Source organism: Lepisosteus platostomus, chromosome 4, assembly GCF_059453375.1.
Source record: "Lepisosteus platostomus isolate fLepPlt1 chromosome 4, fLepPlt1.hap1, whole genome shotgun sequence".
In the NCBI taxonomy this organism is placed as follows: Eukaryota; Metazoa; Chordata; class Actinopteri; order Semionotiformes; family Lepisosteidae; genus Lepisosteus; species Lepisosteus platostomus.
In genome coordinates, this window is record NC_142614.1 from 31,621,346 (window position 1) to 31,640,734 (window position 19,389).

At 37.4% G+C, this 19,389-nt stretch overlaps 1 protein-coding gene across 1 annotated transcript in view; it reads left to right on the forward strand.

Moving 5' to 3' along the window:
- Positions 1-19,389, forward strand: part of cntnap3 (contactin associated protein family member 3) — a 370,114-nt gene that overhangs the window by 329,240 nt on the left and 21,485 nt on the right. The window contains exons 20-21 of the mRNA XM_088629389.1: positions 1,780-1,913; positions 2,424-2,511. Coding sequence (XP_088485515.1) covers positions 1,780-1,913; positions 2,424-2,511 — 222 coding nt within the window. The remainder of the gene's footprint in view (positions 1-1,779; positions 1,914-2,423; positions 2,512-19,389) is intronic.

Here is a 19,389-nt window from a genome sequence, read left to right on the forward strand (position 1 = left end):
GGGTAGAAGAGAGGCAAGAAAGGAGTCAGGAGGAACTGGAACGTGAAACTTGAGCCAGCCGAGAGACCCTACTTCATGATCATCCAAACAAAACTTGACTCAAGCTAAGTGTTTAAGTCTTGCTAAAAAGAAAGCTTGCTATTCTGTGTTTTTTGGAAATTTGGGTTTCCTCAGTAAAATATACCTCGGTTAGAAACGTCTTTTCTGCTTTTCTGCATTTCTAGAACAGGGAGATAGGCTCCCATTTATTTGGTGCAGAGAGAGAGATTTAACTACAGGTTGCATTGTATTCATTTAGAAAGGCAACTTATCTTTTATTTGGCCTCTGTAGGCATTAAGAGTTTCGTATTAAGTAGAAATTTGGGGGTTTTCCTGGGTGATAATGTTAGGCCTCTGAAACAGCTTGTTTGTGAATACTGTTGTAGGCATCCTCTCACGAGGCACCAATGCAGAAGGTTGAATACTCATCCGAACTGTGAGGATTCAGATCTCCTGCGGATGCAAAGAAACAGTGGCAGGCTTGTTGCTGTGTCCAATCGTGCTCTCTGGCCCGGTGCCAAGCAGTGGCTGGTGTGGCTGGCGATGTGGGAGAAGGAGGGAGAGATTCCTGCTGCGATGCGCTGCTGATGCGATGCGATGCTCTCTGAAGACCGCCTTGTTAGTGCTGGCTTTACTAGCAGAGTTTGTGTACAGGAGAAAAGTGACTGTGGGTCCAAGCAGGTCACACTCTTTAGACAGGAAGAAGACCGGTTGTAGCACTAGTTCTGAATATTGACATTCAGCTGTCCATAGTTCCGACCATAGTTCACTTGTTGATCAGGTGAGCATTCGTGGTGGGTTCACGAGGCTTGCTGCTGCCTAACCTCGGGCGGATCCTTTGGTTATGCGTGGCAACCTCCAGTCTCGACTCTTAGAACAAAGTAAAGTCCTGGTACTTGGACACACTGGCCGTGACATGGTTGTCCGAGCTGAGTCTGAGGATGTCCAGGAGGAGCTAAGTCTGAGAATGTCCAGGAGGCGCACTTTCTGGGCTCTGTGCTGCCTGTTTTACCTGGAGGAACTACGGTTGTTCATTGGTTGAAAGTTTTGTGGGCATCTGAGACCCACGTGGGGTTAACCTGCCCTACCAGTTCCTGATTGGCTGATGATGAATAACAATGCACTCTGACCTTAGAGTTGTTAACAACTTTGAATGAGACTCTCCCTTGGAATCTCCCAGACAGGGAGGCGCCAGAGATGACCATTCATTAGGGTAGCTGATGTGTCTCAGCTTTGAGAGTTGTTCCTTATCAGGACACTCTATCACCTAGAAAAACATCTCAATTGTGATCCAAATGGAATGGCCTCTCTGTATCCAGCACCACTGAGATGAGGGAGAGAGAGACTGTCAAGGGAGCAGCAAACTTAATTCCTGTATTTTTAATAAGCCTTGTCGCTACACTGTACATAGTGTAACTTGTGTGTTGTATATCTTGTGTGCAGTGTAGTTTGTGTCTCGTCATTGTAATAAATATTTGTTTAACTAAGTGTGCCTGGATTATTGCTCTTTTCACCAAAGCTGAACCAGAGAACAAAGAATTCACGTGTCTCCACTTATACCCACATCTTGGGGATATTCTGGTGAAATCACTTACAAGTTATGAATAATTATTTCACTTATTGACTTATCCGCTCCGTCAATTCCTGGTTTTCACCATTTTCACAACCCCTCATTTGTAACATTATCATGTATAAATCTTTTAATCTCAACAAACATTTTTGTTTTCCTTCTTCCAAAAGGCCATTTAAATATAAAATACAAACTGGAAAATAACAAAGATGCAGAAATATTCAGAATAAACTTGCGAAACCTGGCAAATGGACAACTTCATACAGTAAGCATCAAGAGAGAAGTAAAGGCACTCTCAGTACAGGTAATGAAACACTATATATTTTTTTAATAGGTTGCTGCTTTTAGAACTGTAGATATTTTATTTAAATGTCTTATTATTAGAAAGTAAAATTGTCAAACATTTCTAAATACCAAGTTAATCAATCACAGTTGAAAGTCTGTGGCACTAATTGGGCTATTACTGTTCATTGCATTTCAAGGTCTGTGAGGGTTGTTCACTAGAATCTGACACTTCAAAGTTGGGATTTCCATAAAATAGCCTCAGTGATTAAGCACACCTTCATAATCACCTGACATTAGATGTGAATACTTTATTAAAATTTGTCTTGTTTCTTTAAGTTTAATTGAAAGACAGCGACTTACTGTAACTCTAAAGCAATGAAGTGTTAAAGGTACTTTGAAAAACGGGTTTAATTAAAATCTTTTCAGTGGAAGAATACATCTTGAATAATTTGAATCATGTATGTGTCAAATTCTCTCTCAAGAGAAAAATACTGTATGGTGCATATGTTCTCTTATCTGCTGTTTGTAGGTTGACCAATATCCAAGAGAAGAATTCAGCCTCTCGGCCGATTCTGAGTTTAATGCCATAAGGTCTATAGTTCTTGGGAAAGTTTATGGTAAGTAAGTCTATAAAATATATATGTGTATATTATTATGAGTTTTGCATCTTGAACCTCCTACAGTGATATAATTATTTACACTTTATAGTCATATATAAATAAGATTTAGTTGGAAAAATTATTTGATGAGATTCTGTGCATTATTTCAAATACTATGCACTACCAATGCTATTAAGAAAGTACATCTTCATCTATAACTTGTAATTCTCAAATTGGTATTAATCTTGTTACTAACAATCTACAACTATTTTAAGGCCTGAAATAATCTCGTAATATTTTGGTCTGTTTACAAAGAGAAATAATTTATTAAACCAGAAAACTACAAATAATGTTAATGTCTTCAGCTTGATCAATGGGAGTGAATTTAATGTAACTAAAGGGAGATGAGAATGACACCTACTGTTCTATGTTTGGATCTCAAATGGGTTTCTATGTGGTTATTTTTGTTTATGCAGGAATAACGTGAAATGTCAAAGGTTTGCTCACTAGAAAGATATTAAATGTTTGTATTAAATGTTTTATCATTGTTTAAACCTTTTTTTAAAACAACACAGCATGTGTTAATGTTAACATAATGTTATGGTCATGCAAAATGAAATTAAGCTGAATGTATTTCATCTGAAGCTTATATGAAGTAATTTCCAGTATGTATCTGGTAGTATAGAGTTTTAATCATCGTTCAATGTGACTCCTTTAAAAAGGCCTAGGCTGATTAGCATTTATTTTCAGAATAACTTATCAAACAGCTCACTAAATACACAAATAACAAAATCAGCAAAGTAAAAGTAAAGAGAATCAACACTTTGTTACTGTTGGGAGAAATTCAGAAAAATGGTTAATATGAAATTAAGTAGATATCAAAACAGTAGATACAAAAAAATGTACATTTAGTTCCCTGTTGTTCTTGGATTATCTACCATATAAGTAACAGATGCAGGAGATTACCCATTTCAATGCTGTTAGTTTTTTAATTTGTAAACGACAATGATTTAACTGTTTTTTCCCACACTATTTTTGAGTTGATTTTGAGTTCAATTTTCATCTGTGCCATAGGTTGTATAAAATTACGTTTTTATGTTTAGATTTCAACATGTTTGAAAATAATGGCATTGGTGCTGCTAGTGGTAAAGTTATGGGGAACTCAGCTTTGATTTGTGAGTACTGTATGTGGGAGATACAGAATTGTATGAAAAAGTATTGATGGCAAGGTGGCAGGGAGTGTTGTTCAGTATAGGATGCCATTAAGGAAATGAATGTACAACAGCCTCATAGAGAATATTGTTTTCTGTATACCACACTAGTCGTCAAACTGATAGTAGTGCTAGGTAGGTAATTAAAAATATGTTTTCCCTAGCTTGTGCATTTGTATGAATGGTCACACAACATTAAACCATAGTTTAAAAACTAAAGGCTTTATGAATACTTCTTCTGTTCCAACCAGCAAAAAATACATTGATTATTATTTGAAATGTGTAGTGGTTCAAAGAATTACTTAACAACCTTTAAAAATAATATTGGAGTTAAAAATAGAAATTCAATAACTATAAAATGTCAATATGGACAGTTTTATTTTAGGGTGATATGTCCAAAATCAATGACTGTTATTAACATAACATTCTTACCAATGTATTAATTTGCTGATGGCGTAAAATAGGTAAGCAAAATACTTATGCAATAATTTTAATTATATATCCATTCTGTGATAAAAATATACTGAAAGGTATTAAAAATGCATCAAATGATTTTGTGTCCAATATTTCTTCAGATATACAGTATATATCTAAAAATAATCAGTAAAAATTTCAGTTCATTCACTTCATTTCAACTAATTAAGACTGAAAAGCTCATCTTGGTCACTTGTGTATTTGAAATGTGTAGCGTGATGCCTCATGTGGCAGCTCACACTTGTGGCACAGGTTCTAGTCAGGGCCCCTGTCAAAGACACACAGAAGTCTGAAATTAAAGTAATCTTTATTAAAAGAGATTACTCTTTTAAGCTGTTTTTTGTCTGAACAGCCATAGATTGGATTGATAATCCATCCAAGGCTGCCAAATTGGTCAATTTAACAGAGAAACAGCAACATACTGTATAAGGTGATAGTGATGGTGTAGCAGCAGTGTAGCCTTCCTTCATCCATAGGCTTGTGACAGCTGAGAAGTTTGAATCTTCAGTCCTGAGGCTTCAGTCCTCAGACTCATGTGTCTTCCCCTATAAGACTACTTCCTCCTATCTCTGTCTACTGTGTATGTGCTCCCAAGGAGCACACAGCCACTCCACTAATTGCTGCAGCCAGCAATATGCAGCTGCTAATTCAAGTTCAAGTTCAAGTTTATTGTCATTATACCCATATACCATTGTATAATAACGATGGTATAACAAAATGCTATTCAGCTAGCTCTCAGACGGTAGGTAGTACAAAAAAAAAAACAACAATACAATTGTATAAGAAAAGAAAGACAGAGACAACAGGCAATGTGCAAAACAACAACATCAGATGTGCAAATCATAGATCAACAGAATGAAATACTGTCTCTGAGTCTGGTAGTCTGGGCCTGAATGCTCCGGTACCGTTTTCCAGATGGTAGAGGGTCAAACAATCTGTAGCTGGGGTGTGATGGATCTTTGATGATGCTTAGAGCTTTACTCGAGCACTGTCCGTCATAAATGTCCTGGATGGATGGATGGGAGAGGGCAGTTTTCACCACCCACTGTAGGGCTTTGCGGTCAGCAATACTGCAGTTGCCTTACCACACTGTGATGCAACATGTCAGTGTGCTTTCTGTAGTGCATCTGTAAATGTTAGTGAGGATCTGGGGAGATATCTTAGCCTTCTTCAACCGTCTTAGGAAGTACAGGTGCTGTTGCACTTTCTTAATCAGACAGGTGGCATTAAGAGACCATGTGAGGTCCTCAGTGATATGGATGCCAAAGAATTTGAAGTTACGGACCCTTTCCAGTTCAGTCCCGTTGAAGTGGATAGGGGCATGTCCATTTTGCAGTTTTCTGAAATCAACGAACAGCTCCTTGGAGTCCTATTCATCCTTCCCAATAATGGAGGGGGAAAAATTTCCATAAATGGTATGGTACTTCAGGGATGTACCAGCCGTTAAGGACTGCATAACACCGCTAATAATTGCAGAAAAATCAGAGTAATAATGGGTGCACCAAAAAGCCACAATTTTTTCAAGTAGAAGGAAAGATGCCAATTGGATAATGAGGGCTAAAATCTCAGTGTCCAGAGTTGCCAAATATTTTAGTGTGCGCCGGTTGACAATATCACATCAGAAGTCAAGACTGACCGAGGCCAGGGCCCACCATGGTTAACCACCCTTGTGCAAGTTGGTTAAAATAGTTGCATTTTTAGAATTTATATTATCCTATGCATATAGTAAGAAAAGTTTCACACAATGTGCATGTGATGTTCTCGTCACCCTATTCTAAATGGAGTAAATCTACTAAGTGATGAATCAATACTTTCAATATTTAAAGAGACTTGCTAAGAAAACTAAACTATGTACCAAATTTAAAATTTGAACAGTTTTAAACAGCAGAAGGTAGTGTTAAGGGACATTTATCAACAATAAATGAAAGGAAATAGGTCTTAGTTGTAATAGTATTATACTTAAAAGGTTTGGAGTTAACTAGCCAAAGTGTTATAGTAGGGAAGTTGTAGTTTCTTAGGGCAGTCCAAAGGAGCAGAACCACACCTATGTAATCTGTCGATATGAATATTCAATTAAATAAAGTACACTGAAACACAGCATAAAAAATGTTTAGAATGAAAGTTGGTGACAGTGCTTAATTGTGATGTCAGGTGTTCAATGATAAGATAAAGCCCCAATTTCAGATTTTATTTTCTAACTGTCACTATCTGAGGTGTGAAGGATTATCAATTTTTTTAAGAGAGAGAAGGCCTTTCAGCATCCTCCAGTGTGGTGTGTATCCATAGTCTTTATACCTCCCCACCTGATACTTAATATGATTTCTTATTGGATAGATTAGTTTTTCTAATCAAGAGAGATGATGGCTTTCTAGTTCCACCAGGCTCCAGTCTGCCTTTTTTTATAGTGCATGTGCAAAAGTGAATTAGCAAGAGGATGAGAGACACTACAAAGTTCTGTGTTTATTTAAGGAATTATAATTCAGACTGAGATTTATGAATGTGCATGTGATTAGGGCACAGAGGACACAAAAGCACAGTTTTGAATTTATGCTAATAGTAAAATGCTCAATTATTTTATTTTTCTTGATATTCTAAAGAGAGGTGCTATGTTGCCATTGAGGAACCGACATAATCTTTAATTTAAATATGCTTAGTATTAGGCATACTTATCTTTAAAATTGTGTATCCAATTTCATTTGGATTTATTTTCATTGTGCTGTTGTTTTTGGGACAGATTAAACTCGAAAGTGTTCTACTTTGAAATATAGTGAAAATTTGTATTTATAGAAAGTTTCTAGGTCGATAAACACAATATGAGAGTACCACAGGATACACAATTATACCGTTCAATTGCATTTTAATAATTTGAAAATGGTTTTAAATGTAATTTATTTTTATCTCTTTATTGCAGTAGATTACAAGCTGGAAGAGAGAGGGGGGCAGAAGACAGGGAATCAACTTAGAGTGGGTGCTGAGGGTTACATAGAAAGAATAGGTCATAGACACCATACGATATAGCACGCCAAGTCTGTAGGGCCCTGTGAAGTCCTGTTAAGACTACACTGTGAAGCATTGTGATATTCTGTTCTTTCCAGTCAACTGGAAGCAGAGAGTAGTAAAGTAGACAGGGGACAGGTTTGACTTCTCTGTAGTACAGGGAAAATGGCAAAAAAGAGATAGAATAACATTGAGAAAGAAAGGTTTAGATAGAGAAATGAATCAAACGTTTTCAGCTTCCTCCCAGCACAGTAAATCTATAATACCTTCAATTCAATTTGATTTTTTCTAATATTTCTTTAGGTATACATGCCACAAAAATCACCCCTCTACTTTTCTTTTGAGCAAATATGGATTCTTTAGAGGACAAGCTACTTAAACAAAGGAATAAATTCTGGATATTATAAGCCTACAGCTCATACAGGTTAAGGTTCTGCTTCAATGGACTAACTCACCTCTTTGCTTCTTTTAATTAATTTCCCTCTACTTCAGAAATCACCATGCAGCATACACCATTCACCATACAGCAGGTGATAGGCTACAAACTGTTTATGATCTGTTGTTAAAATAATTTACATAACTTTTCAGGTACAGAATTTCTAACACTTATTCTAGAAGTCCTGATAATTTTTTTAAACAGTTTGCAAATACTTTTATGCATGCAGTAATTCATGAGAAGACGATATCAAGCATATTCGCAGAAAAGCTTAAAACTATCACTTTTCTAACAAAGTACTGTATACCGTATAAACATACAGTAACATGGTCAGAACGAGCAAGGAGCACGTAAAAACGTTTCCGAAATAACCACATGTAAGACTTTGATGCTTAAAATGTTAAGGGAGAAATAGAATACTGGTGTGTATTTTTTCTTTAAAATACCAAGACCAGCCATATACAGTACAGTTTACATACAGTAATATGTTTATGTACCTAAATTAATATCTTTTATGAGCATGTGAAAGGCATGGTGAATCGGAGATTCTCAAGAATTACTTTGTATGATTGGAAACAAATGTGTGATCAGATCAACAAAATGCTGTGGTGTTACTTTTTGTCAATGAAAAAATAAAGTCTTTTAATTTATAAAGATGGTTACAAAGAATGTGGACCAGGGTAATACTTTGAGTTTACAGCTTGTCCAAGGTCATTCATTATTAATACTATTAGTAATATCTTCGGTAAAGACTTTGATGACGACAGCTCAAACGCTGTACATGAGAGGTTGAGCTTTATTAGCTCCACCTGGCGGTAATTATGGATACTATTATCTTATTTGCGGTATTATGCGGTATTATACGGTATTATATGGTAACCCGTGTTATACCACGACATGCCCACCATGTTTTACCGCGGTATAACCCGCTCGTTTTGAATGGCTGCATCTGTAACTTACTTTTGTAAAAGTTATTTTTTTTAAATGCTTTCTTTCCATTATTCTGCTTAATCAGTGTGGTAATATGTTCAATATGAGTATAAAAATCTAGGATAGGATAAATTAGTAGTACACAGAACAGACTAGCTGACTTTTCCATACTTCTAATGAATAAGCATGTTCATATTAAAATTAATGTAATCTAGGAACTGATAATAGAGACAGAAATCCCATGGGAGGCTGATCCACATTGAGCTTTCCCCTAAGGATGACTAGACAGTTTTGCAGATGAATATATGTAATAATTGTATGTAAAACCCAAGATTTACCTTGAAATTTGAAACTTGAACAAGGCCACGGATATTAAAATATAGGAGTATAGTTTTGTTATGGCATGGCTTGATGAGGCTCACAGCCGCTGTCTTTGATAGAGATCCAAGAGCAGGCACTCGGTGATCTCATCAGCTTTCAAAAAAAGCTGAGGCACAGGATATTAGAGTTTGTGACAGGGGGATAGCTGAAAGTGGAATGTAGTTGTGAAACTTAAAGTAGGCGTCTGAGGGGAGATTCCAGGCTCTAGGTTCCTGGTTCTAGGTCTAGGGTCCCAGGTTTCAAAATCCTTCTGGGTTTCAGGCTTTCAGGCTGATGTGTTCTTTAGAGCAGAGATGAAGTGCAGCACTTCCTGAAAAATCTTATGATGTCAGAGCACTGATGAAGTTGTGTAAATGGTATTGAATGGAGGGGATCAATTGGATGATTGAGTGGATTTAGTGGAAGATTAATAGAGTGTGGGGTGTACTTACAAGCAACCCAAGCATGTTTGAATGAAAGTGCTTGGGAGAATGTTATCGTATACTGGGGAAACAGAGGACTTTGTGCTACTGGCTGTCAGGGCATGATACATTTAGTTTGATTCTTGCATTCAAATTAAAAACCCCAGATGTCTATGATAAAATGGTTTCCTACTCTTTTATCCCCTCCTCTTGTGTCCATCTAGTGAGGTGTTGGCCCACAACTCTTTTCTCCCATCCTCCCGAAGCTTCCACTCAAACATACTGTAGTTGAGATTTATTTTAGTTTCAGGTGTTCCACTTGGAATCTTTTCTCATCCATTAAGTTCTAATAACCTTCAGCAAGTGAAAACTATTCACTATCAGTTCCTTTCCTTCTATCTCTACAGCACAGTTCACCTCAAGCCACTTGTGTTGCTGCAGTGTCTTTCACTGGCCGTCATATAATTCCAATATCAAGCAAGCTAGGCTTTAGTGGCAGTACTGTGAAATGCTTCTTGACGCATGGTCCATTATTGGCACCACACAACTTTTTGTTCAATTCATTCTCCATCAGTTTTCTTCTAAAACATTGCATATCTAAACTGACTAGGACAAACTATCTTACACTACTAGAGCTCCATATTTGAAAAAATCTGCATATGTGTTTTGGGGACTCTTTTGGGGTTGTGATAGCTCTGTCCTTCATCTAGGTAATTTCCTTTGCCAAGCAAAATAACACCTTACTCAAAAGTATTTAGTATGAAATCCCTTCATATTTGTTGACTGATTTCATTTTAATTAGAATTTGACTAACTCCCACTTCTGCTCTCTAAGGTATAATTAAAGTTTTGTGAAAACATACAAATCCTAACCCTAACCATAAGGTAAAAAACAATGCTATTTATTTTACAGTGCAGGGGAAAAAGCAACCACAAAACACACAAGATCAACTTCGAGCTCTACTTAAACTTTTTCTTTAAATTTTTATCTTCTTGTTTCTCTCTAGAATATCTGCAGCTTAACCTGCATACTAGTTTTTAAAGTTTCTCTCTGAGACTCTTCTAAGAACAAACTCTTCTTCTAATAATTCTCTCTCTGAAACTCTTCTCAAAGACACAACAATCCAAAACTCATGCCATGTTCCATGAGTGGTCAATTGGATTGGTGCTTCCTTCTGTGCATCCAATGCAGGTCCTTAACCTAAGAGGATTTGCTACCTTCTTCATATAGCACATCAGATCTTATTCCACCAACTGTCATTCACCAATTGTTCAGGAGACTGATGTCAAGTCTTTCACCACACTGAAATGTAGTAGAAATAAAAGCTACCTTTTTCTCTGAAACTGACATCCTTTCACAAAATGTACTGTATATGCCTAAGATAATTTCATGCACATCTGCTTCTCAGTGATCTCAGTGAAGGTCAAATAATGAGAACTTTTGCATAATAACTGTTTCTGAACCTGGTGTTCTGTATATTGGTGCTGCGTTACCACCTGCCAGACCATGGAGGTGAGAACAGTTTGGTTCCAGGGTGGTTCTAATCCTGTAATATGGCACAGGCTTTATTTTGGCAATTGTTGATACAGATCTCTTCAATTGATGGTAAGTCAGATCCTATGATTTTTTTAAAGATGTCACAACCCTTTGTATACTCTTTCTGTCCTGTGTGGTTATATTTCCATACCATACGTGCCATACGGCAATGCCACTAGTGAGGACACTCTATATGAAGCAACAATAAAAACCCAAGAATATCAGCTTACTCATTCCGCATTTCGTCAGACACCTCAGAAAGTGAAGGCACACTTGTGCCTTTTTCCAAATAGCTTCAGAATTCTGGGTCCAGATGAGGTAATTGGAGATCTGTAACCACAAAAAATCTGAAACAACTAGTATTAACAATTTCCACTGATGCTCCATCAATGCTGATCAGAGAGTGACACTCTCTAAGTCTCTTGAATAATGGGTTATTTTGTCTTGGTGACATTCAGAGCTAGGTTGTTATTACACCACTGTATCAGATCTGCTGCATCATTCCTATATGTAGATTCATCATTATTATTGATCCGACCAATTATTGTGGTGTCATCAGAAAAAATGATGATATGGCTGTTATGGGTGTTACTTTATTTGGCTGAACAGCCATAAGTGAAGAGTGAGTACTGTCTGAAAGATAGTTTTCTTGTCTATCTTTACCATCTGTGGTCTGCCCGTTAGGAAATTCAGTATGGTATGCATTTGAAGATGAGGTTAAGGTCTTCAAGTCTAAAGTCTAAAGTTTCAAGACCAGCTTGGAGGCAACAATTGTATTGAAGGTCAAACAGTAATCAATAAATAGCATCCTGATAGTTGTATCCCACCTGTCAAGGCATTCAAAGACAATGTGTAATGCCAGAGAGTAGGCCTAGGGAGACTTAAATAGTGCAATTAATATCATTACTAGCCTGTTCAAGCATTTCATAGCTGCATAGTGAGTGTCACTAGATGTCGTTTAGGCATTTTAATTTGGTTTTCTTGGACAGCTGTGGACAGCTGTAATATGGTGGTTTTCTTGAAACATGCTGGTCCCACAAATAAAGACAGTGAGAAATTTTCAACGGTTCACTATCTCCTGAATAAAATGCAGTGGTCCAGTTTTAAAGTTTGTTGTGGTTTTGATTAGGATATACAGTAACTGTATCTTTCTGTTGGAAACAGATCCACACAAAATTTAATATTGGATATGACCAACTCTGTACACTCATTAAGGTCAGAGAAAGCATCTTTACATATACTCTATTCAGGAGTTTCAAAACAGTCCATGAATTCATGGTAACTTCCTTTCTGTGGATGGTGTGCTCTTTAGCTTCTTTTGTAAACTGGAAGTTGGAGTATGGAGTTGTGGTCTAACTTGTAAAATAAATAGTTCAGCACACCCCTTCGATGGTGGAATAACAGTGATATCGTTACCTCTGGTAGGAAGAGAAACAATTTTTGTAGCACGTTTGTTAAGATTACAATGGTTAAGTCCCCCACCGCTATGGAAGAAGCCTCTGGGTGCATACTTTCATCGTTTACTGATGACTCTGTAAAGTTTGTTCAGTGCAACTTTGGCATTAACTTGCAGCTGTATGTACACAGCCTTCATAATAACAGGAAAATTCCCTCAGCAGGAAGAAAGGGCAACATTTGGTAATAAAATATTCCAGGTTAGATGAGCAGTATTTAGAGAAGACTACTACATCAGTACAAAATAGATTGTTGATTGGAGGGTACACACATTCCCCTTTAACTTCACTGGTGAAATTAACTGTGTGGTTCATGCTATAATTGTAAACCCAGCAGACTGAATATCCTTTTCAGGAATTTTGGTTTCAACCAGGTATATGTGAAACAGAGAATACAGCAGTCCTTAATGTCCTCATGTCCCGTTGAGAATAGATCCAGCAATGTATTTTGTCAAGCTGAATGTCCAGTGATTACACATTTGCCAGCAGGATACAGGGCAGCAGCAGTTGGAATACATGCCATCTGGATCCCACAAGTAGGTCGCCTCTCCTCCCCCTCTTCCTTTTAGCGAATGCATTCATGTTTGCTGCTTGTTCGTAAGACCAGGAAACATGAATGCGTCTGAGGCTCTGGGTCGTAGATACAGTGAAAAATGTGTTAATAAACAAGTAGCTAAATATAATGCATTTATTTGTTATGACTTGCTTTCTAGGATGGTTGTTAGCCACGCTCACACTTCATGTAATAATTAGACGGCTTGATGAACAAGACAAGGAGTTTTTTTTTTTAATTTCAAGAGATGCACAATAAAAGAACATTGCTACACCACTTTTCTTTTCAGCCAAGATGTTTACTAATTTTTTCTTCAGCCTGTAAGACAGTTACAAAACACCTCTTCATCCAGAGCCCAGGTCTGCTGCATCTCTAGCCTTTCCAAAGTACTTCAAACTTGCAGCTATCAGGTGTAGAGGTAAAAATAATGACTTTCAGAGCATCAGGAATATGGAACATATTCATATTTATTTGCTGCAGCTGTTTCAAAGAAAGCTGTTCAAATGGCTTTCACTCTCTGGGCTTCAACTGGAGCGATTACTACCCAGTATAATTGTCTTCAAATCTAAAAACTTTATAATGTGTTACAGACACTGCTGGAGATCACTATAGAATGCATTTTTTAGTGGCTTATATTCTGTACAAGTAAAGTTTAGTTTCTCAGGGTTAATAAGGGAATGGTGAGAGGACATATTCAGTAATTTTCCTGCTTCTCTGACCTTGGTTCTCTGACTAATATTTTGATACCCAAGAACACTTGTTCCTGCTGTCTGGCTTCTTACATTTCAGGATCATATGTTGTGACAGCTGCTTGCTCTCAGACAGTGAATTGAATGTCTGTCTGTCTGTCACAATTTTCTATATGTTCACAAGGCATAATGCTTTCAATCCACCCCTATTACACTACACAAGGCAATGCTGTGAAATATTCTTAAGAAAAAGTTGTGGTAATTGGAGTGGTTACCCTACTGTGAAGATGAAGGGAGAGGGAGTGTTCTGGGGTCCCAGTTGTGTTAAACTGAAGGTCTGAAAAATTGTGTATGGGTCACAGGGGTTCTCTACCACAAGAATCTGGTCAGGGGAAGGTTTTCCAGCATTCACTAAGAGCTTCAAATCATGTTCTCAGAGGCATGGTAATTGTTATAAAATCCCAAAGGTTTAAGTCTACTTACTGAAAAGTACACAAGTAATACCTGCAGTATGTCACTGCTGTATGAGCAATGAAAAAAAGAGAGCTGAGTACTATACAAACCTGAAGTCCAGGTGATAAATAGCTTTCTGGGGATGGAGCACCTTTTCTATGCTACTAAATCGAGGTGGTTCAAAGACACCATGCAATATATAAAATATGATGGTTCTGTGCCTGCACTGCCAATTTACATAGACCATGTTGTGTTTTCGGTGATGGCCTGGAGGCTTTATAAAGGATTTTAGAAATGTTAAAGAAAAAAATATGAAAAGTTAACCGTGGAAGTACATGTTTTTAATCTTGTCTCTGTATCTTTATACTTTGTTACCTTAAGGAAAGTGGTTAAAGCTTCTGAGTCTGATCTCGTTACATGAAGTCATGAAACAGTTAGTCAAGAACTAAGAGACATTATAGGCATAGGGTAGATGCTGCAGGAAAGGAAATTGGTAAACTCAATAAGCATTATTTGGGCATCAAGCTATTTCAAATTTGAGACACAAAAAGGCTTTTTATTCAGTGTATTTGTAATTTGCATATAAATTGTATTTAGGGGAATGTTCAATTTACAAGTAAAGGTTTTAAAATAACAGCACTAGGAGCCCATTATGTTGAAACAATGGCTAACATGCAGTGAGCTAACAAAATGCACAAGCTCTAAGTGTTGTATATTCATGCACTAACAAATTAGCTTTCACTAACAGTTACAATTTAAAAATAATAGTACAGTTGGGTAAAAATAATTATTTTTTAATTTAAAAATAAAAAAGAAATAACTTACAGCATCAAATGTTTCACAGCAATTACAAAATTGAAACTGCTTTGGCATTACTGTGTTTTCCTTCAAATCCCTGTAATACTGTGTTCAGCTTCTCTTCAAGCTGTATGCTCCTTGTTGTATGCTGTGCACTTTTTTTTACACGGGACAAAAATGTAGCTGACAGTTTTTTTTAAATCCATAAAATTTGAGGTTGCAAGTTGCAGATGTTAAAATTTAGTAGAACAGCAGCTGGAAACAGATACTAGAATATCTGTTGGTGAAGTCAATAAGCATTATTAGTAAAACATTCACAATGTTTTTTTCTGAAAGTATATAGGTTATTTAGTGTCACAATAGCTAATACAAAATATAATATTTTATATATAAAATATTTCTTCAACAATTAAAAAATATTAAGATACATGAACTCCATAATAATGGTTAAATATTTTATTATTCAAATTTACATAATGGTTCAACCACATTATATAGATATTGACTGTGATTTAAAAGATCTGTTAAAGCCTTATTTACGACACTGCAAACATCACCTTTTTAGTTTATTCTGATACTGTATTGTTTCACTTAAGGTTCAACAAGTTGAGGTTGAAATGAGAATGTAAATGTACAATTTTCCACTGTAATCCTGTAGTGTGTTAGTTATATAATGGACTTGTTTAACAGAACTCTGGAAGGAGCTCAAATGGTAATCATGCATTTCCATTCTCTTATGTAATTAATGCAATAATAGTCATAATAATAATAAACTTTATTTATAGAGCACCTTTCATACAAATAGCAACTCAGTGTTTTACAAACCAAACTTAAAAATAAAATCTTAAAATTAAAAGATATACATTCAGTTGTAAAAAAAAACAGTAATACAGTAAAGCAACACTAATGTCAATTTATGCTTAAAAAACTAAGTTGTAATAAAATAAAGAATAAAGGATAAATAAATAAAATAGAAAGATAAATACAAAAAATATATTTTTTTTTTAAAACAGTGTACCGAGCTTGACTGCCTAATAAAGAGTGGTAGTGAGTTCCATAATTTAGAAGCATAGAAACAAAAAGTGGCCTCTCCACTATTTCTGTATTTCACACGTGGTATTTGCAGAAGGCCAGTATTTGCAGATCCCAGGTCATGTATAGGAACATATAAAAACAGACATTCAGTAAGGTATACAGGTGCTACGCCATTTACATTTTTAAAAACAAATAAAAGAACTTTAAAATCTATCCTAGATGATACAGGTAACCAGTGAAGTTATTTCAAAACAGGGGTGATATGTGCTCTCCTTTTTGTTTTTGTTAGGATCCTTGCTGCTGTAATTTGAACAAGTTATAGGGGATTTATTGTTTTCTTGGGGAGCCCACTAAACAGAGCATTACAATAATTAATTCTACTAGTAACAAATGCATGGACAAGTTTTTCTGCATCGCCCTGGAATAAAAAAGGCCTAACTTTCGCAATGTTTCTTAAATGATAGAATGCAACTTTAGTAACCTTATTTATATGAGGGACAAAACAAAGATCAGAATCTAAAGTTACACCTAGGTTTCGTGCTTCCGATTTAACACATGAAGCAAAAGAGCCCTATTTATCCTGCAAGAGTCCTCTCTGAGTTTTAGTACCCAATATCAGTATTTCAGTCTTGTCCTGATTGAACTGCAGAAAATTTTGAGACATCCATTGAGAAATATCTATCACACAGCCAATTAGTCTGTTGATGGAGTCTTGATCTTCAGATGGAATAGAGATATATTGTTGTTTATCATAGGTGTAACTATGAAGATTGACCCCATGGCTCCTGATTACATTACCTAGAGGTAACATACAATGAAAAGAGCAGAGGTCCTAAAATGGAACCCTGCGGAACTCCAAAAGAAATATCAACATTTTTTTATGATTGATTTCCCGAAGTAACTATCTATTCATCAAATAGGATTTAAGCCATTCTAAAACTGTCCCTGAAAGACCAACCCAGTTTTCAAGTCGGTGGATCAGGATCTTGTATCGAAAGCTGCACTGAGATCAATTAAGACCAAAATAGAGACTTTTTGTTCATCGGCACTCAGTCTCAGGTTATTCACAACATGGACCAATGCCATCTCTGTACTATGTGTAGGGAAAACCGGTTCAGGGACGCCAAATATGTAATCATAGTGGCTCTCTGAAGGCACCAATTCTGTAGGGTTTGGGCATTTACTAAGACAATTATTAATTGTAGCAGTAAATCACAAAGTTGATTCTTTTGATGGCTTTAGAATCCAACCATGCGATATAACTCAAACAATGCTCGCACACAGGTACTAATACACGAGGATACATTTATTAATACATAGAATATGCATGTAAACCTAACAGATCTTATCGAGAGGGTTATCAGAATACAAAAGGTATATATTCAATCAGTTACGAAGTGTTACACATCAAGAGGACATACGTTCAGTATATCATTCATTAAGACCGTTTCGTAAATGCACTTGGTTATAACTTCTACATCAGATACTCAAAACAAGTACATAACTCTTAGGAATTAAATTGATATCAACTGGTTGGGATAACAATTGAATTCTCGAGCTGTAATGCAGTGAAGTTGAATACTCATCCAATTTCTGGGGATTCAGATCTCCTGCGGGCACAAAGAAACAGTTGCAGGCTGTTGCTGTCCAATCCGCGCTCTCACAGCCAGGCTGTGCTGTGCGGCTTGCGATGGTGCGCTGTTGATGCTCACTGACTGGCTAGTTAGTGTTGGCTTTAACTAGCAAAGTTTGTGCACAGGAGAAAAGATGACTGTGGGTCCCAGCAAGTCAGGAAGAGGACCGGTTCGTTCCTGATGAAGAGCTAGTTCTGAATAGTGATTCAGCTTTCCACAGTTCCGACCTGTTCACGAGGCCTGCTGCTGGTTACTCTCTGGCAACCTCCGCTCTAGACTCTTAGAACAAAGGAAAGTTCTGGCACTCGGACACACTGGCCGTTCCGTGGTTGTCCGGGCTGAGTCTCATGATGGTCAGGAGGCGCGCTGCGAGAATGTCCTGCCCTTGGGAGCCTTCTGCTCCTGGGCCGTCCTGCCCTGGAATTCTCCTTTGAATTCCCTTTAGAACAGTCCACAGAATCCTCTCCTGAATCTTACTGAATCTTGTCGAATCTGAATCTCTCAGGCTCTCTGTGTTGCCTGTTTTTACCTGGAGGAACTTCAGCTCGTTGATTGGCTGAAAGTTCCATGGGCATCAGAGTCCCACGTGGGTTACTCGGCCCTACCAGTCCCTGATTGGTTGATCAAGGTGAGATATGAGTCACTTACTCCTGACACTTAGTAATGCAGTCCAGATGTCCAACTGGCACTCCCTAGACAGATAGGCGCCAATGGATGACCATTGATCATGATAGCCAGGCTTAGCTAAGTGCATCCCCCTTTGGGAGCTGTCCTTATCAAAAGAAAACATCTTGCATGAATAGTTTCTCTGTGGCTGCACCACAGAGATGAACAGAGAAATGGGGCCTCATTTGGGAAGGCTCAGAACACTTAATTCTGCCTTATTATTAAGCCTCGCCGCTACATATGGTTAGTGTGGGCATCCAGAAGGATGGCACCTGAAGGTGCCAGAAGACTGGCCGACCTGCATGTCCTAAGGACCTGATGCTGTTTGTTGCTCATCAAATTCACTCTGTAGGACACCTGGGTGTGTCTCAGATGTGTCACATCTTTTCACAAAACTGGGTGGGTGTGGGATTTAAGAGGTATGCGAAAGATATGGTTCAGAGATGCGATGTTTGTCAAAAGAACTATAAGGTCGCAGCTGTGGCAGGTACCATCTGTAAATAATATTAAATTTATATTTAAATTATAATATTAAATCCTCATTCCCCCGGGGGTGTTCAAAAATGTCCAAGCTGGTTTTCCATGCTCCTAATCTCACAATCGTGTTCTACCAAATAATCCATAGATGGTTCTGGCTGGAGGGAAGCTGGATTCAGAGCACCTTCTTGTTCTATTGTCAGATTAGGGGCCTCCAATAGGAGCTGCCACTTACTCCATCTAGCTGCAGTAACTTGACTTACACAGCTGAGAGATAACAAAGTACAGATGCAGCCATTCAAAGTGCGCGGTACACACACGTACCGCAGGTAATTGGCTACGGCGTCGCACATTGTGACGCACGATGACACACGGTACCGCGGTACGTGATTGGTTGACCGACAGGGGCACTCGTGGTCCGTTGGTCTGTCGTAGAAAGATTTACAGTAAACATCTTTACTGTGCCCGTTGTAGTATTTAATATTTATATGGAATTTTACCACTGAAGGGAAATCTTAGTGCCTGAGCATAAAAAGAATAGGAGCATACTGCAACGCGTGTGAAGGCCATAAACGATATTAATTTTGGAACTTAAACATACAGTATATGGCTGGTCTCGGTACTTTAAAGAAAACATACACACCAGCATTCCATTTCTCCCTAAACATTTTAAGCATCGAAGTCTTTAACTAACGTAATACCGGAGTCACAAGCATACTTTTAGAATTTGATTAAAAGGGAATATAATATGGAATCGCTTATCTCAAGAAA